Source organism: Callospermophilus lateralis, chromosome 13 (assembly GCF_048772815.1).
Source record: "Callospermophilus lateralis isolate mCalLat2 chromosome 13, mCalLat2.hap1, whole genome shotgun sequence".
In the NCBI taxonomy this organism is placed as follows: Eukaryota; Metazoa; Chordata; class Mammalia; order Rodentia; family Sciuridae; genus Callospermophilus; species Callospermophilus lateralis.
In genome coordinates, this window is record NC_135317.1 from 106,915,556 (window position 1) to 106,943,170 (window position 27,615).

General features: G+C 40.5%; 1 protein-coding gene across 1 annotated transcript; it reads right to left on the reverse strand.

Moving 5' to 3' along the window:
- Positions 1-4,199: 4,199 nt before the first annotated feature.
- Tiprl (TOR signaling pathway regulator) lies at positions 4,200-25,964 on the reverse strand. Its single transcript, XM_076873070.2, has 7 exons — positions 25,710-25,964; positions 19,456-19,635; positions 18,673-18,772; positions 12,635-12,766; positions 8,151-8,246; positions 7,010-7,072; positions 4,200-5,951 (listed from the first exon to the last, which is right to left on the reverse strand). Exons 1-7 carry the CDS (start codon positions 25,811-25,813, stop codon positions 5,808-5,810), a joined length of 819 nt encoding a protein of 272 aa, XP_076729185.1. The 5' UTR covers positions 25,814-25,964; the 3' UTR covers positions 4,200-5,807.
- Positions 25,965-27,615: the final 1,651 nt, after the last annotated feature.

Genomic DNA, 27,615 nt, shown 5'->3' on the forward strand with positions numbered 1-27,615 from the left:
CCACCTGCGTGTGCCCTGTGCCCGCCCCGCCCACCCCGTCGCGTTTCGAAGGAGGGAGGCGGCAGAAGAGCAGAGGTTAAAGTTGAACTGGCTTGGCCAAAAGCCACGTCTGTCCAGCGCCTTGTTCCAACCTAAGCTAGCTGCCCTCCTTCGTGCAGTCTTGTGAACAAATGCTGCGGTTAACCCAGTGTGTCCCATCTTCCCAGATGTGAACACTGGAGACTAACAAATTTAATCTGTTACAAGCTTTGTGGAAATGTAAAATTTTAAAAAATGATTTTAAAAAGCAACACCACTATAATTCCAGCTACAAATGCATTAAGAGGTTTGATTTGGTTAAAATTGGGGAACCGATGGAGTAGAACTTGGCTGAGAGAAGGAATCTTCAATACAAGACCATAAAACATCACATTCTATCTATGTGAAATATCCAGAATGGATAAATTAATACAGACAGAAAACAGATTGGTGATTCCCAGGGGTTACAAAAGGGAAGAAGAGAAACTACTTAATGTGTCTTATTCTGTTCAGTGCTATAACAAAACGCCATAAATGCATGGGTTTATAAACAACAGAAATTTATTTCTCATGGTTCTAAGGCTGGAAGTCCAAGCTCAGGTTTCTAGCACAGTGGTGTCTGGTTCGTAGGTGTCCTTCTTCTCACTGGGTCCTCACAGCGTGGAATGGTGAAGGAATCTCTCTGGAGTCTCTTTTCATAAGGTACTAATTCTTCATAACCTAATCACCCCCACCTCCAGACATATCACAATGGGAATTTCAACATTCAGTCTACAGCACTGGACTGGACTTTGGAGTGCTGAAAATGTGTTGAACTAGACAGAGGTGGAGACAGCACACCACTGTGAGTGACCTAAATACCACTGAATTGTTCGCTGTGAAATAGTTATGCAAATTTCACCTCCATAAACTTTTAAAGAGAAGAGATGGGGAGGAGAGGAAGAAGGGAAGGAAGGGAGAGAAGAAAGGGGCGGCCCGGCAGTGCCACCACCACAGCAGGCCAGGTAAGGGAACACCTCACAGGGAGCAGCCTGTGCCAGGGAAGGGTGGAGGCCCAAGAGGTCCTGGGAGAGGGAGCCATGCAGGGCAGTCACTCTTCCTCTGGCTGCGGGGCTTCTGCCCTTAATACGGGCACCCCGATGGGAGCAAGCTCCAACCCCACCACCAGTCCTGTGGGGCCTGGAGCAGTCACTCACACTGCCACCCTGCCCTCCTCACCCACTCCTGGGAGGCCTGGACAGCCCCGCGCTCCAGACCCAGTCCTGCACATGGTCCACCCCATCCACCTGTCTCGAAAGCTCTGTGACCCCATGATGGCCAGATGGCTTCTCTCCTTTTAAATGAACACAAGGGCTAATTATTCTTCCAGGAATTGGGAGCTGGGCCTCGTCCCCTCTGAAGACTACAGACCCACGGCTCCCTGGGGCTCCAGGGAGTTCCTTGGTGGCAATTCTCTCCCAAAGGCCAGTGACACCTCCCTCACCAGGGCAAGAAAAGGCTCTCCAGCGGCCCCCACTGCACAGCCCCCCTGCACCCCTGCCGGCCTGCCTGGGCTCTGCCCATCATGGGCTGCCCACATCAAACCCTGCGTGTGCCAGGGAGATCCCCTTCACTGTCACCTCCACCCTCGGTTCTTTCTCAGCCCCACGTCACTAGCTCCATGAAGGAAGACTGCAGTCCTTCCTGAATGGCCTCCTGCCTTCACCCTGCCTCCACCACAGCTTCATCATGGGCCACAGTCAGCCAGTCCCACTCCGCACTTAAAACCTTGTCTGTCACTGAAGGCTGGCCTGGAACCCAGGCCCCTTCGAATGCTGCACCCCGTGATTTAGGCATTGTGTTTTGCTCATAATTGCTCAACCAACACTTACAAGTGGAATTTAAACACGTTGAAATTTCAAATGTATTCATGCACATATCAAGTTCAGATCTCCAGTCATCAGTGTGCTCTGGGAGCCCAAGAGAATGGGAGTCGCGGGATTTCAGCATTGATCGTACTAGGAACCAAGAGTCCTGGTGCTGTACGCAGACCATCTCGGGCAAGAGCTTCAGAGGCAGTGGGTGGAAGGTTCCCGTCCTGGGGTCACACATGTCACACATGTCTCTCCTGCTTGTCCTTTCACGGCTCAGGTTTAGGTTGCTCCTCTGCAGCTGGAAAAGCAGGGGCTATTGTCCTAATTGAGTTTTCATGAATGATGACGTGGGGTCTTGACCAGTTAAAGCACTTCCTCCGGGTCTCTGAGGCTCTCCCCTAACCTGGAATCCTCCAGAGGCTGTTGTGGAAGGCTGACTGGTGACGATGATGTTTGAACCAGGGCCGGGCAGTAGATGTGAAGAAACGACCCTAGTTTCTTTTCACACATGCTTAACCACGCAGCTTCCCTCAGTGATTCATGAAATACCAACCTTTCCCCAGCCTCTCCTAGGAACACAAGCCTAGTTGTCCCAGGACAACACACTGGTCACTGAGGCCTGTACTGGCCTATAGGCCTCAGACTGTCCCACACAGGAGAGGAGCCTGGTCCATTTATACTCCCATCCATGGTGAATATCTCTGGGGACAACGGCCTGGTCACACTTGGCTTTTCAAAGGTCCCTCTGGGGATGGTGTGGCACAAAGGACCCCCGGAGACATTTATGAAACCTACCTGAACTCGCAGGGTAGAACAGGGCATGGAGGGAGCTGGGCACTTGCACTCTGTGTACCACCTTGGCCTGATTTGGGACTCAAATGCCAACACTGGCTGCTCTTGGCTCTCAAGCCTGCTGGACTGTGGACTGGAACTCACACCACCAACTCCCGGGGCTCTCAGGACCACAAACACTACGTCATAGCTCCCTGAGTCTCTAGTTTGCTGACTGCAGACTTCTCAGCCTCCATAACACACGAGCCAATTCCTTATAACATATGATGATAGATATTCTTCCTTAAGTAGCTCCAATTTCTGATATATCATTTTTATTTATTTTTTACTTGGTGCTCCTCATTACCTAGGGCACAGGCTCATTCAGGGACAGGAAGGTTTCTTGTTGACTTTGGTGAGCCTCAGTCTTAGGCAGTCTTTGTGTCTCACCTTCAGGGGTCAACAGTCCTTTCCCATTTCCCAACAGCAGCCAAACTCTACCTTAAACCTATTGTTGGTCTTGTGTGAGAAAGAATTCCATGCTCACCCCCTGGGGGCAAAACTCTGTTTACATGTGGAACCCTGGCCCTCCTCCAAGGTCCTGTTAGCTCCTGTTCCTTGCCACCCCTCCACAGATGCAACCCTTTGGCCAATACTCTTCCACCAGAAGCAATGGAGTTTTGCCTGGGGGTGGTATGTTTGTTGTTCCTCCCCAAAGCAAACTTAGGCATTTGTATCCTTTAAGAGAAGGCCTGGGAAAGTGGGCAAGGTCTCCTTTCTACCTCAGTTACCTATCGCATGTCTGAACTACTGCCCAGGGTGTTCTGGTCCCCTGGTCTGCTCCAATCTTTCCTATGAGCACCAGGCCAAGGTCCTTGGGAAAGAACTGTGAGGGTGTATGAAGCCTCTTCAACTGAGCCTTCCCAACTGAGCTCCTCCCAACTGATACGCCAATCCACAGTCTTTAGAATGAATTGAATTTTTTGCTGTGTTCTTACCTGATTCCACAGTGGCCACTCTTTTTCTTGTTATTCTCCCTACAGGACACAGCACTCTTTGGAATTTGGCTTGGTCGTGTGTCTGTTTGATTTGCTCAAGGAAAGATAGTTTTGTAGATCACCCACCTGGACTGTTGCACCGCAGGCTTCAAATCCCTTCAGAGGCTGACAGCTTCACCTCCTGTTTACAGCACACCTGGAGGGCAGGAAGATTGATGCCCACCACAATTTTCAAGGATCCCTGCATCCCAAGAACTTTTTAACATTTCTTATAAGGCAAGACTCCTGACAAATTCCCCCAACTTTTGTTTTTCTAAGAAAGAACATATTTCTTCTATAATTTTGAAGGCTAATTTGAAAGGACATAGAATTATGTTCTGAACTACCTGTTTGGTTTTCATTTATCATCTGCACGAAGAATTTGCCTGCCATGCTGAACAAGTTCAAAACATGCAGAACAAATGAGAAAGCTACACCCCAAACACCAAACTCAAATGGAGAAAGCTTCTTCCATTAAGCTCTAAAAAAAGCTGAAAGAAATTAAACATCAAAACACAGATCAGTAATTCCTTATTGTTTATTCTCCTCTTACAAAAAGACACTTGGAACAAATAAATATAAAATGGTATATATCATATTTATCAATGGCCAAATACACATTTTCTTGTTATCCCCCACAGGAATAAACTAATGAAATTTTCAGAAGCACACTCACCCACCCCTCCCACCTTCTTTAAGGAAAAAAAGTCAATTTTTTTAATTCTCCATAATTTTAAACAATGGATTCTCAAAATAAGTAATCTAAATCTACTCAGGGACAAGACATCTATATCAAAAAGTTAAAAAAAATACACATGTGTACACACTCACACAATGAGTGAAATGATGTTGCCCAGAAACTATAACTAATGAATATTCTTAAAAGTTTTTCATTTCTTATGAGTCTTTTGTGTTTAGATCTGCACGGTGTATAAAACAAAGCTGAGTGCAATGTACGTATATATGTACATACTTTCCCATCCTAAAAGAAAGCATTAAATACAGGTATATTTATTATTCACAGAACACAAAATTCTGATTTCCTATACCTTGGAGGTAATGCAGAAGGCAGACACATACCAAAACTACATGTGACCAATTTACCCTGACTGTTTGGCTCACAATAATGTACAAAATTTGAACAATGATTAGTAACCAAGTGTATTTTTTCACTAAAATTTATCTTCAGGCCAATACTTGAAGAGTTGAGCTTTGCTAATGCTTTCAATTAAAGATTCTTATTTAACGGATTTTCCATCAAGTGGAAATATGCACAACAGTTATTTCAAGAACAAAGGGGGTGATTTTTCCCTATCCTTTAAAAAATCATTTTTAAAAATCCATTTCAAGTAATCCCTTTGTTGATGCTTACATAATTTTCCACTTTATGAAAACAATCTAGAAAGGCAGAAAATAATATAAAATGTTTAAAGGGTCATCATCAAAATAAACAAATGGATTTTAAATTTATTTTTATATAGCTTCTGAACTAGCTAGGTCCCAAGCTGAAAAGCACCTAGAGATAGCTCTGACACCCTAGGTTCAAGTTTCCACGTACATAACTGCTTCAGTTCTCCAAAACACTAGGGGGATGGATTTCAGTTCCATGTCTAAAACTTTCTTAAAACTCAAAGGTAATTCGAAAGAAACTGGTATATATAATAGGGGGTAGATACATTTGAAAATTTCTGTGGGTGAAGATCATTAAACTGTGGCAAGTCACAACTCCATAAGTGCAAATAAACATTGGAAAGCCCAAAGCCAAAGCCAGTACATGAACATGCACAATCCAGGATTCAATGACCAAAGTAACCTCTTCATGGCAGAAGTCAGTGTTTCATGATGGCTGCAGATTATGCCCCCACTCTGAAGTCCCACTCTGTGATAATTCATAAATCCAAACTTAACTCCAGAACGTGTAAATCTGAAGTGTGAATTTGGAGAGACAGTACAAACAGCGGTTGAGTGGACCTGCCTGCAACAATTTTTATTTTTAACTTTTTTTCCTTTAAGGCTACAGAAGATCTGCACATAAACAAGGCAATTAATTCTCATAATAAAAATACCCCCTTACAAATAGCCAAAGTGTTCAGTCAGATTCCATGGTGAGTATATGCTGTAGTACATTCTATTCCACAGGTGCACATTCTTGTGAGTCTGCAGGGTTAGGATCCATTCTTTCTGGAAATATCAGCTTCTCACAAACTGCCTCCTTTATTGGTAAATACTGTGATATTTCATTAGGTTCCGTGAACAGGGAAGGTGGGACGTGCTAGGAAATACATAAATCACATTAGTATACACTCAGTGCATTGTCACTTTTTGAAAATGTTCTGGCTCAGATATTCTCAAAGTATGGCAATTTCAAAATCAGGTGCAACATATGCATATAAGAAATATTATTAAGTACTACTAAAAATAATCATTCAACTCTCTTATTGAATGCAAAGACCACAGGATTACATAATTTATAAAGCTCCCATAAATGTCATAAGAATTTAATACAACTTAATTCAATCCCCTATTCTTGTTCCTTTGGTAACTTAAAGCATTAGTCTTTAGTTAGAGCCCATTATGTTGTCTAGAACACAATCTGGGCAACTTTTCTAACCCAGGATTCAAGATACCCAGACAGAAATAAGTACTCACAGCAAAAAAGAATACCAAAGTTTGTAGAAAAGTATTACTTTTTAAGCAATTCATTATAGATCCCTAAGTACTGAGGTAGCTCTTCCCAAGTCCCCAAAGAGCAAAAACTATAGGAAAATTATACCAAAGTATGTCACAGTAAAGAATTGTCACATTTTAGGGAGAAAAAAGGAGACTGTGGAAAGGAATTCTCAAGTAGCAGGTACACAAGGAAAGTACATCTAACTGATGCCAGTTGGAGCTCCACCACCAGCTATATGGCTCAGATGAAGTCACACCCCTGGATCTCAGTTTCTCCAGAATAAAATGTGAAAATTAGACTGAATGATGGCCTATATCTAACAAATCCAAATGTTCTTGTATTTGAGGCAAGTTCAGAAATGATATGCTCCAGGGGATGAGGGGGGAAGTACTGGGGAGCGATACTGGACAAATTATATCATTATCTTGTGTGCATATACAAATATGTAACAATAAATCCCATCATTATGTACAACTATTATGCACCAATAAAAAATGTAGGAAAAAAAATGCTATGCTCCAGTAAGTAGGATTTATCCTATGGAGCTCTATGAATGAATGGACAATCTACAGATGTAAATTTAATGAATGGGCATGGTTACGAAGATACCATACTTAAAACAACATTCAATTTCTAAAAACTGAAATTTAAATACTTACCATTAAATTAGCAATTTTGCTCTCTCGTGATGTGTATTCTCGTAACATGTAGGTCTTGTCTGCCTATGTTTAAAATGTTTAAAGTTGCAATAAATTTATTTGCATTGATTTACATATTTCCAATCCCTGTAAGTCACAGCAATGCTAGATACACATATGTAAACAAATTTAATATTACCAGGTGAAAGAAACACAAGCAGAGGTTTCCTTTGAAAAAATACAGGTATGTGTATAAATAAGATATGCAAGAGATTTTAATTAAGTTAAAACAATATTCTTAAGATTTAGATTTCACTCTCTCTGGAGGAGAAAAATGCAGTATGTCTCTGCTTTAAAAAAAAAAAAAAATCCTAAGTAAATGATTTAGGAAAACACCACTGGGTTCAAATTCCAGTTCTGCTGCCTCCTAACTCTGGAACTTGGGGGCACTGTTTGACTCTTGGGCACCTCGCCTATAGAATGGGTGATAATAGCATTGATTCCCAGTGCCATGATAAGATGTAAAGGTACAGTACTGTGACTGCCATGACTAATACCAGCGGTCTATTCTCTAACTCCTCCTCTCCATAATCATAAACCCAAAGTTAAAAGTTCATTCAGAAAGAAAAGGCTGAGATGAAGCTACTGAAAGAGTTTTCTTGATAGTTTAAGCCCTCCCAACACTTTTTTTTTAAAAAATGCATGCTAACAGTTACTTTAGACAGAACATAAGTTTTCAAACTTAGCTATCGATATAATTAAGTAATACGGATTTCAGGAGGCCATCTGATTGGTATTTCTAACGTCAGGACATTATATGAACAATATGTACTATATACAAAGGAAAAAGTTGAAGGGAAGTTTTCTTAAACATAGATTAAGTGCATACAATGTGTAATAAGAATTGTAAGGCATTCTGCTGTCATGTATTTAAAAAAATACAGTATCTTTAGAAAACATTTTCAGTCACCAAAACTTCTGGAAAAAAAGATGTGATGTTTTGATAACAATGTGTAGCCAACAGTGAATCTGAGACAAACCCAAAAGTCAGAAATATGCCATCTAACAGAAAGAATTATTTAATTTCCAATTCCCAGAGTGAAAGTGGAACATTAACAGGCCCCGTATCGACTGGCACGTTCATTAAAATGAGAACAGATACCTCATGGTAAAGCCTCGTGTCGTTCATTCTGATAAGCACACCATCAATCCTCAGGAAAAACCGCAACAGCAGAAAAAAGCTAGAAGGCATTACTCTCTGGGGGCAAAAAGGAACATCAATATTTTAATGAAAATAATATTTTATTACTTTGCTAAAAGAAAAAAAAATGAAGGCCTTCCTTGGAAGAAAGCTAAATTAGCAATAAGAATACTCCTTAATTACAATGAGGTTATGTCCCAATAAACCATTTCAGTTGAAAAAACATAAGTCAACAATGCATTGAACAGGGCTGGGGTTGTGGCTCAGTGCTAGAGCGCTCACCTAGCACATGTGAGGTCCTGGGTTTGATACTCAGCACCACATGGAAACAAATAAATTAAAAAATGTACTGAACAGGGCAAGGGTTGTGGCTCACACTTGCCTAGAATGTGTAAAGCCCTGGGTTTGATCCCCGGCACCACATAAAAATAAACAAATAAAATAAAGGTATTGTGTCCATCTACAAGTTAAAAAAAAAAAAAAATGCACTGAACACACCCAGCCTGCCAACATGGTAGCTGAGCAACATGCAGCAAGCAGCAGTATCAGCTGTTTACCCTGCTGACCACACAGTTGAGTGGTAGCTGAGGCTCTATGCCCAGCATCAGGAGTGCCCTACCACATATTGCTAGCCTGGGAAAAGGCCAAAATTCAGAATTCCAAGTACAATTTTTACTGAATGCATCTCACTCTTATACCACCACAAAGCCCCCCTCACCAAAAAAAAAAAAAAAAAAAATCACAAGTGGAACCATTGTTAAGTCAGGAAATGGAACTGTCTGTATATAAAAATCTCTAAACTAGAGAGGCTCTTTGTCCTGGTTGCAACTGGCCTCAAAACCTTGTGCAAACTACCCAATGTCATGGTTTCAATTTCCTACACTAGAATAATGTTTTTCTAGGTCAAAAGAAACTGAGATAAAAAAAATTTATTTCCAAGTAATGTGAAAATTACAATGTTCACTTTAAAAAATGGTAACACTGATAGTAAATATCAAACACCAGTAAAACCAAAAATGAACGAACAACCTGGATTCTTGCTGCTACTCACTTGTATTCACTTTACACACAATAAAGAGACCTTGAACTGCATGTTTTAGCTCAATGAACTCAAATAAGCACAATTCATATTGCCAAATATCTGGTTTATCAGAATGATATAACATATTCTTAACAGTTTTCATTTGTGGCACATCTACAAACTCCCAAGCTTTCCAAATCTAATTCCCAAAGAAAGAAGCCCATAATCAGTTGAGAGTAAGAAGATGTGTCTTGGTGGCAGAGAGGCGGGCAGTAGAAGGGGTGGAAGGCGTTTCATTATTTAAAAAGAATACGCTTGACCATTTGCTAAGTAAATATTTACTGTCTACTAAGTGCAAAGTTTCTTACTACAGGTGGTCTTAGATTTATATCAATGAAAAGATAAAAATCCCAAGGCTCAAAAAGTTTACCAAGCAGGAAAGTGGTCAAAAAGATAAAATGATGTAATTGCTGCTATGATAAAGGTAAGCACAAGAATCAACAAGCAGAGAAGGAAGAATTTAAGTCTACTCAAAAAAGTCAAAGAAGGTAACTCTCAAGCAGTAGTGCGCTCGCCTGGCATGTGTGCGGCGCGGGTTCGATCCTCAGCACCACATACAAACAAAGATGTTGTGTCCACCGAAAACTAAAAAATAAATATTAAAATTCGGGCTGGGGATGTGGCTCAAGCGGTAGCGCGCTCGCCTGGAATGCGTGCGGCCTGGGTTCGATCCTCAGCACCACATACAAACAAAGATGTTGTGTCCGCCGATAACTAAAAAATAAATATTAAAACTCACTCTCTCTCTCTCTCTCTCCCTCTCTCACTCTCTCTTTAAAAAAAAAAAAAAAAAAAAAAAAAAATTAAAATTCTCTCTCTCTCTCTCTCTCTCTCTAAAAAAAAAAAAAAAAGAAGGTAACTCTCGAGCTGCCCGTGAAAAGAATTCCAGACAGGAAAAAGCATGTTCAGAAAGTTTTGAGGCATGAAACAGATACACTCAAGAGAACTACCTCTAATTCCATACAAGCAAATGGCTACCTTAATGAAGAAGTAACAGGACGACCCATTAATGACAGAGGCATAACTACCTCTGGTCACCAGCCACGGGTCAAGCTCCTTCCTGCCTTCGGGCCTTTACACGCCCTGTTCCCTTATTCTGGCTAAGGTTTGCCTGCCCTTTAGTTCTTGTATATAAATACCTCTTCCCAGAGAGAGGCTTTTCTTACCATTGCACATCTAGGTTCCCCTTGCTATCCTCTTCTATGGGACAGCACTAGAAATCAGCAGGGTTGAGCCTGTGTTCACTGATGGTTTTACCTCTCAATGCCCACCTCTTGCCACTTGACTGGAGGCTCCACTACAGAGGGAATCTGCTTCCTTCATCACTGCATCTCACTGCTTAGAAAAGTACTCAGCACATAGCAGGTGCTCACTAAATTTGCCAAGTGAGAGAGAGGGTGGATGATATGTGGAGAGAAGGCTCTGAGTCACATAGCATCTTCCTGTGAGCACCCACACATGCTAAAATCTTCCCCATATTAAAAAAAAAATCACTCATTCATACACATACGGCTGCAAAACTCATATTCTCTATTTCCCATGCCTTTGTTTCTTCTCCTGTAATTCTGTCTTTTATATTTGCTCTACATTTATACTTTAACTCCACTGCTACATTTTTCATTTACTGCCTAGTCATGTAACTTAAATTGTTCTTGCCAAAGTGAACAATATTCTAATTGCTAAAACCAATATACAAACCTTTTAGTCTAATGGATGCCATCCTAATCTAAGCTTACAAGCCCTCTCTATAACATGACACTGACTTCAATGCTCTCCTTCTCGAAAAGATCTACTTTCTCAGCATCCCAATGTCCTGCCTACATCCGTATTTATCAGTCTAGTCTGCTTCTGTAAAAGGGAACTTCACTGTCCACACCTCACTAAGCCAGATACTACGGCATTTATTTTATTTAGAACAGATGTGTTACATTGTTAGGGAAAAAAACAAACCAGAAAGAGCACTAGTATAATAAAATCCTTCCAGGCATTCTCAAAAATGCAATCCTGTCACCTAATTTAACACAAGTTACATTCAGAAGGAAGAAAGAACACTTGAGGATGACGTTACTCCTCAATTTGAGACTTACTATTCACTATGGTACACACTTTCATCCTCAAAATACACACACTCCTCCGACACGCGTAGATACACCCACCACTTGGACACAAACGCACATGCAAACCACAGCCAACACTGCTAATTCAGTGGGTGGGTAGACAAGTGGAAGGGGACATGACTAGATGAGTTGGTGGTAAATAAATCTAAATGAAAAGGAACAAACTGATCACATTTCCTATATAAACGAACATGGAACAAGGACACTCACCTTTCTGTATAAATAATATGTACCAATAAAAACATAAAAAAGGAAATTTGGAGTTACAAGTGAGCAAGGGAGTGAGGTGCTACAAAACAACTACCTAATACTAGAATAATGATATATATTAGATGGTACAAAGAAAATCTTGCAGCTAATTAGTCTCACAGTCTTAGATAAACAAATCTTTTAGGGGCCTAGTTTATAAAATATGCAGGCTGAACTTAATGAGCCTCTAAAAATTCATTTCAGTTGTAAAATTCTGTGATTCCACAGGAAAAAACCTGACTTTAAAACAAATATATTGTTCCTTTTGTATTACTGCTTTCATTCTTAATATTGCTCAAATCCCAGTACCCATATCATTGTGCTTCAGAATAATGCCTGATGCTGAGGTATCTCTGAGAGACTCCTGATCATGCTTCTATAACCATGAGGTTTGAAATAAAAGTACTTATTACAGGGATATGAAAAAGGCATACTGGACTTTGCCTAAGGGAATTGTGAAAATCCATACAGAGGCAGCAGTATTGTAGCTGGGACTTAAAGGCTAAGAAATTTAGTAAAAAGTTTCAGTTAAATTTTTTTTTGGAATGTATTAGAAACCCAATTATAATCCAGTAGTAAATAAATATGAGTAACTGCTAGTGGCCTATTTATTACTTCTTTAAAGCATGCTTCACCAATAACATTATTAATGGGAGTTGTATGGCTCCACTGATGGAATTTACAAGTCACTGTTCTCCTCTACGTCTATGCTAAAAAATGAGATGGGAGTTTAAGGATGCTCTGGTACCCTACACATGGGCCACCACCTTGCTATCTACAAAATGGGAAAATAGCTACTGTTTTCATTCAGGTTAAGTAATAGGCAAATGAAATACAAAGTACAGGCAAGTATTTTTTAAAAAAATGCTTTGCTGAAGTAAAGTCTTAACAATATACTGAGATTTTTCTTTAATAATGTATAACAGATTACATTTCTGCCCAATAGCAAGAATAGAATAAAAATGTCAATTTAACAAAAATCACAACACACTACTCACAATTTTCACACTCAGGCTTGAAACACCATGATCATGAAGTTCATCCTCAAACAGGAGAACTTCTTCAAAAAATTTAATCTGTTCTCTGGCTTTCAATTTCTCTGTATCTATATGATCTGTTGTAGGTACAACCTGGAAGAAAAAAATTAAACACATTAAAAAAATTTTAAAGAGCTACAAAGTCACAAGAAAGTCGTTTTTCCTCCCAGCCTCTCCTACATGGCCAGAGTGTACAGTTCTGATGTGGGTGTCATCAGGACACCTCAGAGGATGGGTGCGCCTTGACTTGGAAAAACTGAAGACACTAACTACATTCAGTATTCCAGCTTCAAAAGTCAAAAAGTCAAAAGTCCCCACCCTTCATACAAGTCAAATGAAAATCAAGTGTTATAATACGACTAAGAAAATTAACCAATTAAAAACTGGTAAATGTGATTAATTACAACTAACAAAGAAATTTGAACTATTAACTATCACAGAAGTTTTGAGCTATGAAAGCAGGCTTATAAATATTTTTTTGGAATTTAAATATTTTCCCATTAAAATGTTGTATCTTTAATTCCCAGCCTAATTTCTCAAACCTACAAAGAAAGGTGCTCTGAATAATGAGATAAACAAGAACTTTAGAGAAACCCTGAGGGTAAGTCCTGGATCACACAGGACTTTGAACAATACTGGCAATCTTTTCAATATACTATTTTGTAGTTCACACACACACACACACATTTTTTCTCTCTCTCTGTCCAACTAAAGCATTAATAATCTCAATGCATACTGTTATTAGGAGCTCACTAAACCCAGTGTCTCATAATAGTAGCACCAAAATTATTTGGCATTGTCATTCCTCTCTTTCTTTTTTCAACTTTTTTTGCGGAGGGACACAGGGAGTGATACTGGGGATTGAACCCAGGTTACCTGACCACTGAGCTACATCCCCAGCCCTTTGTTTGAGGCACTAGGTTGCCTAGGTTGGCCTGGAACTTGGAAATTCTCCTGTCTCAGCCTCCCAAGTTGATGGGATCACTGGCATGATGGGATCACTACTATACCCATTTCCGCCATAAAATGTTCAGTTTATCTGTTATTGACATGGTTTATCATAAACATAAAAATGATTGTCCAAACTATAGGTATTCGGTAAATGGCAGCTATTATTTTGCTCTATTAACAGTCATGGTAAGGTCATTTCCTTAACTACGAACAGAATCAGAAAAAGAGTAATTTGACATAACTGTATAGGAATTAGAAGAAAACTATAAAGGATGTTTAAGAGACTACATAGATTTAGGGGAGGGGGAAATCCAAGGGAGTACTAAAAGGTATAAGGAAAAAAAAAAGTTTCAATAAGTAACACATGAGGGGCTGAGGCTGTGGCTCAGTGGCAGAGTGCTTGCCTCGCATGTGTGAGGCCCTGGGTTCAATCCTCAGAACCACATAAAAATAAACAAATAAAATAAAAGTACTGTGTTCAACTACACTAAATATATAGTTTAAGGACGCTCTGTTACCCTACACATGGGCCACCACCTTGCTGTCTGCAAAATGGGAAAAGTAGCTATTGTTTTCATTCAGGTTAAGTAATACAAAGTACAGGCAAGTATTTAAAAAAAATGCTTTGCTGAAGTAAAGTCATTTATTATATATATTTTATATATATATATAAAATAAGTAACACATGATTCCCAAGAGAGGAAAAATACATCCACAGTTCTTCTGTGTTCACCTACAGTTGACCCTTTACCCCCCTGCAATTTTGCAATTGTTCCTCTTGGTTTAACTTGTTTTCATGACACACTGACAATCTTAAATAATTTTTAAATAATTTCACTTACTGAAATTGATAGCTAAGAAATACATGTGTATACTAATCTGCGCAGTGTGTATATACACACATCTATAAATATGTCTGTATGTAACTACTGTACCCACATTTAGCCAAACATGAGTTCTTACTGATGTCTCCGACTCTAATCCATTACACCGGATCACTCCAGCTTCTCCCCCTTGCTGGACTACACATTCCTGCTCCAACTGTGATAACCAACTTCCCTCATTTGCCATCCTCTTACTTGACAATGCACAGGTGTAACAGCACCAGCACTGCTAACCCAGGCCTCTACAGTTCTTGTCCATGGAGGTGTGGGTTAGCAGTATATCAGCAAGCTTCAGAATCACATGCAGTTTCTTTTGCCTTTATTCTTACAAACTTTATTCCTTTCCAATGTTTATATCAGCATATTTCCCCCATAAATTTATTTTTAAAAGCTCAATATATTAAAGATAACATAAAATGGCCAAAAAGCATGTGAAATGATGATCAATATCACTGACTATTAGAGAAATAAAAATCAAAACCAGAGATCATCTCAAACACATTAGAATGTCTACTATCAAAAAAAAAAAAAAGAAAAGAAAAAGCATTGGCAAAGATGTGGAAAAATTGGATTTGTGCACTTGTGCACTGTCGGTGGAAACATAAAATGGTACAGCCACTGTGGAAAACAGTACAGTGGTTTCCTCAAAAACTTAAAAACAAAATTACCACATGACCCAGCAATACAACTTCTGGCTATTTATCTAAAAATACTAATTAGCAGACTTTCAAGGAGATATCTGCACATTCACATTCACAGCAGCACTATTCACAACAGCAGCCAGACGCCCATCAACAGATGAATGGAGGAACAAAACGTGCAGTGGAATGCCATTCAGTCTTAGAAAAGGAGGAACACTACTTCATGCTACAACACGGACAAACCTTGAGGGCATCACGCAAAGTGAAATGAGCCTGCCACAAAAAGACAATGTATGAATTCACTCATATAAAGTAAACACACTCACAGAAACAAAAGCAAAGTGGAGGCTGCCAGGATCTGGGGTGGGAGTTAGGGAACTGCTTTCCAATGGATGCAGCATTTTGGTCTCACAAGATGAGAACACTCTGGAGCTTGGTCACACAACAATGTTAATATGCTTAATACTTCTGAACTATACACTTAGAAAAGATGGTAAATTTTATGGCCAAAATAGTAAATCACAGTGAACAAACTGGAAAAGTGTTTCAGAGTGCTTTAAAAAACTTTTTAACACTACGCATATGTTTTATCTCAAAAAGGCAGTACAATTAGGAGTGGCATTAACAGAAAAGAAGACAGCCACCTATGACTAGGCTACCACATGCCAAGTACAGTCCTGAACATCTGCCCCGTGTTCTCATCACATTCTCATACTATAATCTCAGATGCCTAAGATGACCTGGCTAAAAAATGGCAGGACTAGAACTGTATCCACACAGGTCAGCAGAACTCTGTGAGGGGCTCTCTTTTCTTACATCATGACCCAAGAGCGAGAAAACACTAAAACACACACACAACACATACAGCCTCCAGCAAATAAGAAGCAAGGATTTTACAGCAAAAGAAAGGCTCCATTCTAATTCCTCATTTTTTAATATTCCTACTGTCCATATGAGATATACAATTGCCTATACAGACATATACTTCCTGTATATAGTAGGGCCTTTGAGGAAGGACTGAAGAATTACAGAATTTAAAATCCCAACCAGTATTAGAGGTTAAAAAAAACAAACAGCCGCCCCTCTGGAAGTGATCTTGTACATGACAGATGTGCCTACACAAACTACAAAACAGTGTTATATTACCATTGTGTGTTACTGGCAGTTCATCATGAAGAGAGACACGCTTTGAGATCCTAAAGCCAATTCTTCACCTACAAAATAAGGCTAACAATACCTACCCTACAAGGTTATTGTGAGAATTAAACAACAAAACCTTAATAATTTTGCCTGGAAAATAGTCATTTTGTTTTTGTGTGTTGCTTTGTATTGTTTTTTTTAACATTTATTTTTTAGTTGTAGGTGGACACAGTATTTTTATTTTATTTTTATATAGTGTTGAGTATCGAACCCAGTGCCTCACACGTGCTAGGTGACCATTCTACCACTGAGCCACAATCCCAGCCCCCTTGTATTGCTTTTTAAAGGCAATAAAGGGAAAGCCTTCATCAACTCTAAATCGTAAAGCAAGAGTAAATACTTAGACAATACATCTTTTACTCTTGGTATTTCAATAGTATTAACCTAGGTTCCTCTTGATATTTGAGACATGACGTTACCACAGGGAAACAGCTGCCATCTTACTGTGGAGCAGACCTGCACTCCACTCTTCACATGTATAACCTTATTTACAACCTCACAACTGGAACTGTCCTCAGTTCACCAAAGTGAGAGACAAGGTTTTACAAGATTAAGTTGCTTTTCCAGTGGGCTGGGGTATAGCTCAGTTGGCACATGGCTTGCCCATGTGAGGTCCTGAGTTCAATCCCCACCATACACACACACACACACACACACAAATTGTTTTTCCAAGACGGTAAATAGTGCTGATTTGAACCCTGATCTGTGTTCTGCCAAAATTTGAGTTCATTACTGTCAGGGTAAGCAATCACACTGACATTCACCAGCAACACCTTAGAATAACTCACATAATAAGCTGAAGTGTCGATAAGAGAGTACTGAACAGTTTTCACCTCCTATTACTTTCAGTCTTCATTTCTGTTGCCATGGTTCTTGCTCCCGATGCTAACATCCATGACTAGTGCCTCTTCATAGCCTCCAGGAGGCTTTTCCTAAGTCAGCCCACAAAGTTAGTCTTCCTCATTATTTCATGAGGTTAAAATAAGTTCCTATTTCCTCACTCCTAGCAATAAAATATCAAATGACCCAAGCTTTCTGCAAACTTTTTCATCAGAAGAGAGGAGGGGAAATACTAATCTATGCAGTTCTGTCAGGGACTGGAATAAGCTTGCTCTCTCATTAGATATAAAGGAGCAATTTCTCTTAGTTGTACTGAACCCAATTCCTAGGATCAGTTCCTGGCACACAGAAAGAGCACAAGAAATAGCTGCTGAATGAATGAATGAAGCATGTCATCTCAAAAGTTATGTTTTGATCCTTGAAGCACCAAGAAATAGTTAAAGCTTGGAATGTCACAGAGGCAGAAACTAATGACAAGAATTAAGTTCCTGCTATGAACTCCTATCTTCTTGAGACTGAAAATCTCTGCAGAGACCCAGAGTCCATATACAACCCTACCTTCTTAACATTTCTGCCTAAGCACCAAAATGGGATATAGTCTCCAATAACTTCTAATGAAAATAGTTTTCAATGAAATATTTTTGGGTTTTAAAATGATCTAACATTTAAAGACACACAATCTAAGTCAAATTGTTTCATTTCAGTCATACTCCAAGATTTTAAAATATAGCTTAAGTCCCAATAAGATCTACCAATTCCACATTCCATTTACCATGAAGTCTCTTCACTTCTTCAGCAGAGCTTACAGACATGCAACGTAACACTGATATAAAGCTTTAGAATGTATTGAGGACTTTCCCAAGAATTATTTTATATGAAAACTCTGCTGGGTGGTTAGATATTTGTTTACCCAATTTGGTGATAAAACAGAGACTTGGATAGATTAAGAAGAGTACTCAAATTTATACAGCTTCCTATACAGGGCAGGCAGGACACAAAATGAAGTTGTCTGACCAGTGTTCCATTTGTCTATGTATCTGTTCATGTGTAAAATTCTAAGCTACTAGCAAGTTCTGTCTAAATCATCTTCTTGGTCATGATAACGTTAACACTAAGGCAGTTTCCATTCTACCAACCACACTTTCAAGAATAAATACTGTTCCACTACTCAGGCACTGTCTCATTATTTCAGGCCAGGTACGCTGGCAGGAGAATCACTAGAGCCCAAGTTCAAGGCCAGCCTGCGTAACATATGAAGACCTCATATAAAAATAATAATAATAATAATGTTCAATTATGTCCTTCTTTTCTTTTCAATAAGCAAAATCCCCTCACATTAGGTTCTAAATCCTGCCACAACCCAAACAAGAAGAATGAAAGTAGTGCCAAAAACAAAAACAAAACAAAGACCCAAACCATTAGTGGAAAGTTCTAATGCTGAGACTGTCCAAGACAATTAACGACTTACAAAAGCAAAATTTACCTTTAATTTAAGAGATTCTCCAAGTAACGTTCCTTTATAATCTGTCGTATAGGTCCAATCATAGGGCTTAATAACCTCTTTGGAGTGTTCGCCCTCCGTCCTCATATACCAAAATGAAAAGGGTCAGATTTAGTGATGCAGAATATAGACTATCTGTATTCATAATCACACCAAATTACACTCAAAGAATAAGAAAAATCCTACTAAATACATACACTTGTCATAATTCACTAGTATAAGATCTTTCTTACCCTATTCCTGCACATTTACTGTTATTTAACTTGTCATGTGCTAGTGTCGTCTTTCCTAGTGGTTTGTACACTGCCTGAGGACATAATTTAAAGGCTTACACTTCTTTGTATCCTCCAAGGTACCTAGTACATAATTGACATAAAGTAAATAACTGCTAATTTGATTATCAAAAAAATACATTTTTCCCTTAGTTTTAACACTACACAAATAATCAATGCAAATTACAAGTAAACATCTGTCTTTAAAAACAAGAACATTAAAGGACAATGTACTTACTGCCTCTTGACTAAGGAACACTCAAAAGTCTGAAAAAGTAAATCCTATATAGAACAGCTCAATTGTATTCCAATTTAACTCAACAAATATTCAAGCAGTAGGTAATTAACCTTTATTTTATGGCTGAGAAAAATGAATTCTAGAATAATCCAAATATAAACTTTAATAATAACACTAGCCCTTCAGTCTAATAAAACACAAACATAAATAAAAAGAATATCTTTGTTTTTAACCCATAAATGCCTGGAGTCTCACCTGCTTTCCTGCCACTCTTCGGCACAGGCCACTTTAAGCATTCCTTGGTAGTTGTTTACACATCTTAATGCATCTGTAGCATTGAACTCGATCCCAAAGCCAGAGCCGTGCTGGATTCTTAAGACATTGTCTCCAAACATCATTTCAGGGAGAGAAGGCATGTGCAGTTCATCTGCTAACCTACACAGAACCAAAAGTCAGGTGAAAGGATCTCATGTCACAGGTGGCACTTGTGTTTCCTTTTCAACACAACATAATTCTTCCTACAAAACTGAATTAGTTGAAGAACATATGATTAATAAACATGACATATTTGTAAAAATCTATACGATGCCTTCATTATCTAATCTTTATGGCAGTAGGTAGTAGATCAACAAATACAAGAATATGCAGCATGATGTCAGCTAGTGACAAGTGATACAAAAAAACAAAGCAAGGTCATTGGGTAGGAGACATTATTTTAGTAGCAGGATCAAACATGCTTCTGAGTAGTGAGATCTGAATGTCAAATGCAATAGTTTAAGTGGCTAACTCAAGATTAGGAGAAGGAGTAAATGGAAACACCAGGCCTCTTTCCAATACACTAGACTGCTTTCTATGTGCTGGGGCCTCACTGGGCAGTCTCATTAGAAAAGACAGCCCCATCAGACATTCTACAGCGCTAACCACAAATCAGTAAGCCACAGGTGTTCTTGCTGGTCTGAACACTGTTGGGGTTTTTGTCTGTTTACTTGTTTTAATATTTGGAACAGTTGCCAACAAAAACAAAGCAATTTTAAATATGGATTTCTGGTTAGAAAAAAAAACAGGGCCTAACACTGGATCTACATATTACATGGCTTCAACAGGCTGGAGAAGTGGCTTCCCTTTAAGAGGGGCATGGCCTTTCCAGGTCACCAGTCCCTGTGGCCCCTTAGAAAGCTGAGTTTTAATCCTTGCTGCAAAGGGGATGTTTTGTTTTCTTTTGTTGGTGCCAGTAATTAAACCCAGGGCCTCCAGCTGTATCCTCATCCCCTGCAGTCTTTAAGTGGCAGCCAGGTACTCAGAAAAGGTAGCTGTACACAGAGGTCACCATATTTTATGATCAGATCACCTTAGTTACAACCTGGACTTTCAATTCAGGGAGGAAAGTATAACACCTTTACCAAAAGCAATTACCACCGGGTTGGCCAGAACTCCTGACTCTTAGCCTGAGAACTCTGCCCAGAGTTTACTCTAAATGAAAAATGACCAATTAACTCACTCTGATGCTCTTTTCAGAAATCTGAAGGACAGTCAAATGAACCTATGCCAAGTGAGATGGCAAAAGCCATGAGGCAGAGAAAGGGAAGAGAAAATCTGCTAAGCAACAGGAAGGGAAATGAGGAGAGTGAAGAAAAGACAGAAATAACAGTAACAAGACAGTGGAGCATTTACACAGTTGTGGGGCACAGTTTCAGAGGTTATTCCTGTACTTAATCATTTCCTCCATTTCCTCACGGAGTAGTAAACTCTCACTACTTCAGCAACCTAGGTCTCCACTTCTTGCTGTGGCAAAGCATAAAAAAACACAGAGGTTCCATGCAAGTACATTTTCCAGTTACTTTATGTGTCAAATTTATTGATTTTGGGAACTTTTCAAAATGGTTTATAGGCTTCAATTTTTTTAAGAATATAAAACTATTTATTGACCACTGTTCAACACTATTTACAATGAAGTAACCCATATATAGTTGGATGACATTATTATTGGTTTCCCCGGCTTGTGCTGAACCAGTACCAAAAACACAGGGGCTGGGGGGGGGGGGGGGGAATAGAGAACACACACTTGAAAGGAGCAAACTGGGATAAATTAAATACATGCAGGTCAATAGCTTAAATTACAAAGGCATGTTCACTCCTTCATGCCAGCAGGTCCCACACTGACCAACTCCCTTAGCCAGCTGATTAATGACCATGAATAATGAGCACAGAGATTTCAATTTTCTGTAAAGAAATGGCTCATGACAAGAATCTTTAAAAGACTGTTTAATTAAGTCTTGCTCACTAATTAAAACACATCAAAATTTGTCTATTTTCCTCATTTGGGCAGGGAGTTTGTTAGCAATGATAAAACTTTTCCTTTCAGGAATTTTTTTGGGAAAAAAAATGTTGCATTTACACACTATAGATATAGATATGGATTCTGTTATGGCTGCTTTTAAATTATCCAATGTAAATTGCTGGGTTTTCTGCTGTCCTTAAACAGAAAACATTAAAAAAAAAAAAAAAAAAAAGAAACGGTAAAATAACATTTTAAGTATTTTTAGTTGTCAATGGACCTTCATTTTATTTATGTATATGCAGTGCTGAGATTTGAACCCAGTGTCTCACACATGCTGGGCAAGCGCTCTACCGCTGGGCCACAACCCCAGCCCCTTTATTATTTCTTGATGATCAGTAATCATCACATATATCAACCATACAGGACAATGGCCTCATGTTCAAATGAGTGTGTGCACTCCCAGAAGGCAGGTATGGGCCGGGCCCCTGAAGCACCCTCGCTCCTTTTCATTTGATTTCTCATCTATATAACAGGAAAATCAAATAAATACACTTCTTAAAATTACATAATGAATAAAAAGCACATGAAAAATAAGCCCTGCTTAGGGAAAAGAGACCACAAGTTAACTCTTCTCTTCAAGGCACCAAGTGCCAACGCCCCAATGCTACAAAGTGTGGGATCTTAGTGCATGTGCGACAGGAAATCTGAAGTACAGTCAAATGAAGTCCATGCCAAGTGAAAACCCAGCAATTTACACTGGATAATTTAAAAGCAGCCATAACAGGGGCTGGGGATGTGGCTCAAGCGGGAGCACGCTCGCCTGGCATGCGTGCGGCCCGGGTTCGATCCTCAGCACCACATACAAACACAAAGATGTTGTGTCCGCCGAAAAACTAAAAAAAAACAAATAAATATTAAAACTTAAAAAAAAAATAAAGCAGCCATAACAGAATCCATATCTATATCTATAGTATGTAAATGCAAACAGCTGCTCCAGCACACTAAAAGTTTTCTTTGACTTTTCTCCTTTTTAAAATTTCTGGATTTCTGAACAGCTAATTAGCTATAATAACTCAGTAAGGTAAAAAAATGCCATTTTAAAGAATACATTCCTACATAAAATCAACAAAGCATTCACATATATTCCCAAGTCTACAAATGCCCTCTTTTTTCCAATCACTTTAAATCTATTTCTAATTAAATATACCAAACAGGTCTTTGATATACACATGGGGGGGTGAGTAAAAACCACTGCATGATCAAGTTGTAAAATTTAAGTTCCAGATGGAAAAAATACTGGTCCTTATTGGAAACATCTGTCTCATTCCTGGATCATCAAAGGCCCATAACGTTAAAAACTAAACATTTGGGGTTGGGGTTGTGGCTCAGCAATACAGCGCTTGCCTAGAACGTGCAAGACCCTGGGTTCGATCCTCAGCACCACATAAAAACAGATAAATAAAGGTACTGTGTCCAACTACAATTAAAAAAATAAATATTAAAAACTAAACATTTTAGTTTTAATTCCACTGTGGCTGCAGAGGAGACAGCTCCACATTTCCATAAGCATGGTGTCTGTGAACTTTTCATTCTTACAAGATAACTATATTAATAATAGCAAAGAAAAGACAGCAATTAAAGATTCCAACACTTGTAAGAAGGAAAAAAAAAAAAAAAACACCTTTTCCAGTAAAATCCTCAACTTGTTATAAGTTTCAAAAAGTGATGATGATAAGAAGCAAAAGCACCTGACATTATAAGGAAACCAGCACTTGCTCAAATGGCTCTCCAGGACTGGGCCACTGCCACCCCAGGACAACCGTCAAGCAAAATATTACAAGAATTTTACCAAATTTATACTCTGTGACTTAAAATATCAGCTTTGGGCCAGGCATACATCTCTAATCCTGGCAGCTTGGGAGGCTGAGGCAAGAGGATTGTGAGTTCAAAGCACACCTTAAGCAACTCAGCAAGACCCTGTCTCTAAATAAAACATAAAAGGCTAGGGGTTAAGCACCTCAGGGGTTAAGCACCCAATACCAAAACAAAACAAAACAACAACAAAAAAAAATCAGCATTGGACATCTGTACAAAATAAATAATCCTAAATACAGAAAAAAGGGCATTCCCACTGAGACTCGTAACAACCTTATTTATAATAGTGAAAATACTCTGAATGTCCCAAACATAAAGAAATAAATGATTATGTAAACTTGAGTATACTCACATGATGAAATTCTATGGAACCATTTTTAAAATATAAGAATAATGTAGAAAACTGGTTATGATGTAGTAGTAAGGAAAAAACTGGACATGTACTGTATATTTATTACATCTGGGTATTTATGTATGCAACTACCAGTGAGATTATGTTTTTGTGAGTTGCACATTTTTAAGATCATAACTAACAATGGTAAGTTTTCATTATAAATTTTAAGTAAAATGTATTCTTCTTTATTAGGAGATTCCATGAGACATATTTTAACTACTTTATTGAATTCATACTGTATTCATACCAAATATAAAATAATAAATACAATGGGATTCTCTGGGTTTCACCCAATTTATCTGAAAAACTGTGGTAGTCCAACAAAATATTCCAGATATATACATAAAAGAATCACTGCTACTAACCTATATTGCTTCAAATGTTCTAAATTCAAAGTATCTTAAACACAGGACCAAATACCCCATATCTAATGTCAAACTTCACCTTGACCTTAGGAAAAAACAGCTAAAGGACAGGAAGATAGGATGCTCCTAAGGTTTTTTAAGATCCCTTTAATATTTATTAAAAGAAACCTCTTTAATCCAATAGTTTACCCAATCAATGTCTTAGTACTCTACAGGTTTTTACACCCTAGAGAGATGCATCATGAAAAACTCAGGATTGGTGAGGGTACGACCTCCTTTTCATATGGAAAAAGGACTAGTACACTCAATCAGAAATAAAAGATAAGGAGATTACTGATCTGGAATAAAATGCTCCAACACACAGCATCTCTTAAAGTCTTCAAGTAAATTATATGGTTATCACAATTTAAAGCTCTCCGGTTTATGGCATGATTACATATGGTGCAATATATAAAAGAAAGTTATGTGAAGAGGAAAAAAATTCAAAGAGTATTTCAACTTGTGGTGTGATGAAAGGAACTTTTCCATATTTTCCTAATTTTTTTCAGTGAGTCTCCCAAAATGTTACAATTCATCTTTATTTTTTATTTAAATAAGAAAACAAAACATGGGTTTTACAACTGTCATCTCTTCCCTAGTCACTCTCCATCTAAATGTTAAAATGCTAGTGCTCCTTTGGGTTCTTCTATCTGCCTCTTCCTCTGGATGATCTTAATTTACTTCCAAGGCTCCAGGTACCAACTATAAGCTGGTGACTCTCCAGCCTAAACCCACAGACGGCATTTTCCTCGAGCTACAAGACAAGCATATCCAAGTCCCACTGATCATCTCCGCTTCATGACCCACGCCCGCCTCGCGTCTACCCTACCCTCGCGCTCCGCTGCCCCGCGCCCTGGCCAGCCACCTCCCCACCACACGGAGACCCGCGGACCCTCGACACCGCTCCCGCCCCGCAGCCTCCAATCCACCTCCACCTCGTCCCCCAGGAAATCCCCCAGGGACGTCGGTCAGGCAGCTCCTCGGGACAGAAAGCACGCCCGGTGGCCGTCAGGTACCAGGGACCACTTCCTGGCCCGGCACCGACCCCGCTTCGCCCGGCCTCCGCCCACGGGAACGGCTCCCCAGCGCACCGCCGCGCTCGCCCTCCCCGCGTGCCCAGGACCCGCTCAAGGATCCGTTCGGCGCCCGACGGTCGGGCTCGCTGTCCCCGGCCCGCGGGCCCCGCGCCCGCGCCACCCACCGGGCTTAGCGAGCCGGGTCGGCCCCCCAACCTCCGGGACGCCCCGACCCTGCGGACCGGAGTGCACCGCGTCCCCAGCAGCCGCCCCCGCTGCAACACGGCGCCGGTCCCCGGAACCGCGCGCGCCCCGCACCTGGCTGCCCGACGCCAGACACCCTCCCGCCGCCGCCCGCAGCCGGCCACAGGTCGCAGCCCCGCAGAGCCGGGCCCGCGGGGCGGGAAGACAGCGCATCGGGGCCGCGGCCGGGCACCGGCGGGGTGACAGCCCCCACCCCCGACCAGGAGGCAGGCGGAAGCGACCCTCCGGAGGCCGCGTCCTGAGGCCCCGGCCCCGCGGCCCCCGCGCCCGCGCCGCACCTCTCCACGTCCGCCGACTTCATGATGTGGGTCTTGGAGGCCGTCAGCTTCCAGGGCCCGAAGGAGAAGTCCTGGTGGCTGCTCTGGAAGCCGTGGATCATCATGGTAAGGCGAGTCCGCAGGCCGCACAGAACGCGCGGGAAGGCGGCAGCGGCGGCGATCACCCGCGGCGGCGCTGCCTGCGGCCCTTCGCGCTCGGCTCCCGAGCCGTTACCATGCCCGCCGCCCCGCCCCTCGCCGCGACCCGGACGCAGCGGCCTTCCCGCCTTCCGCTCCGCCCCTTCGCCTTCTGCTTCCGGGCCAGTGGGCAAACACCGCGTGACCCACGTCCTACGCTACGACGCACAGGAAGAAGGGAAAGGAGCGAGCTCCGGGGCGGGGCTTCCGCGCAGGGGGCGGAGCCAGGCCAGTGCGCACCGCCCTCCCGAGAGCTTTGGGTGACGTCATCCAGAGACCTGGTCGGATTGCCACCTAGGCGCGGGGAAAGCGGTGTTGCTTCCAGAGTGGGTGAGCGGTGGTGGGGAAGAATGCGCAACATTGAGACCAGAACTAATCCCGTAGAGCTTAGGAGGGCCAGCTTCAGGTGACCATGTGGCTACTGTTGACAGAATGTCCCTTTTGAGGGAGAAGGAAGGAGGAAGCACTGGCGACTGAAATGGAGCAAATCATATTCCATGCATCTATGATTATGTCAAAATGAACCCCATGGTTGTGTAGAACTATAATGCAGTGATAAAAACATTTTTTAAAAAAATGTCATCCTTGAGATATTTCAAGACTTTCATGACCCAGGTGCTACCTGGGCCCCAGGTATAGTGAAAACAACACCCAACACCTCGTGTTAGGTGCTTTGCAACACAATCTTTGGGCAAAACACAGCTAATTATTTAGACTTAAAATGAACCTTTGATTTTTATCGTTCCTCCCAAATATGTCTTTCTGGCCCCAATTACAACAACTCCCTTTTAGGGCTTCCCCCTGCGCTCAGCACTTCCTGAAACCTGGCAACCTTTTTAAAATACAGATTTCTCTACACCCCGTGCCTTCTACCTGCCTGGAATAATCTACCCTGCACTGATACATCTTCAAAATGTTTTTCCTAGGGCTGGGGATGTGGCTCAAGCGGTAGTGCGCTCGCCTGGCATGCGTGCGGCCTGGGTTCGATCCTCAGCACCACATACAAACAATGATGTTGTGTCTGCCGAAAGCTAAAAAATAAATAAATATTAAAATTCTCTCTCTTTCTCTCTCTCTTAAAAAAAAAAAAAAATGTTTTTCCTAAACCCCAGAGCTGGATTTAATTCTTCCTCCTGTTACCTATTTGTTGATACAAATCAACTTTAATTATTTTAGTTATCACTGTTAAAATAAATGTACAAAATTGAGCATCTGCTATTTGCCAAGTGTTTGTTTTATTACAAAATAGCACTCACATCCTGCCTTTGAAAGAGTGACAGTAGAATTCCAAGACATGATTTCAGTGATATAAGACTGGACTCCCTACCCTTTAAAATTGTATGTTTTCCATCTGTCCAACATTATCTTAGATAATAAACATATGCATAAATCATGATATTTACCACCCTCAACTGCTTCTGTGTAGGGTAACAGGCCCCTGATTGGCTTAATCAGTTATGTATAGTTAGTCTAATGCATTTTATCATACAGTTCCATCCAAGTTGCCTTGATAGAGAAGTGCCAAAGTGCCTTACTCAGAACTAAGATATGATAAAGTCTTTCTCTAATAGGGGTATCTTTATTCAAATTTCAAATTTAACAATTAAACCTGTTAGCTTCATGACCTCCAATCCAAAAATTTGTTGGAGACTAAAAGTGTTGAAGTCATGGAAAAAGCATACTCTGCCGCAGTCTGGCTGGGCACAAAATCACGAGCCACTCAAGCAGG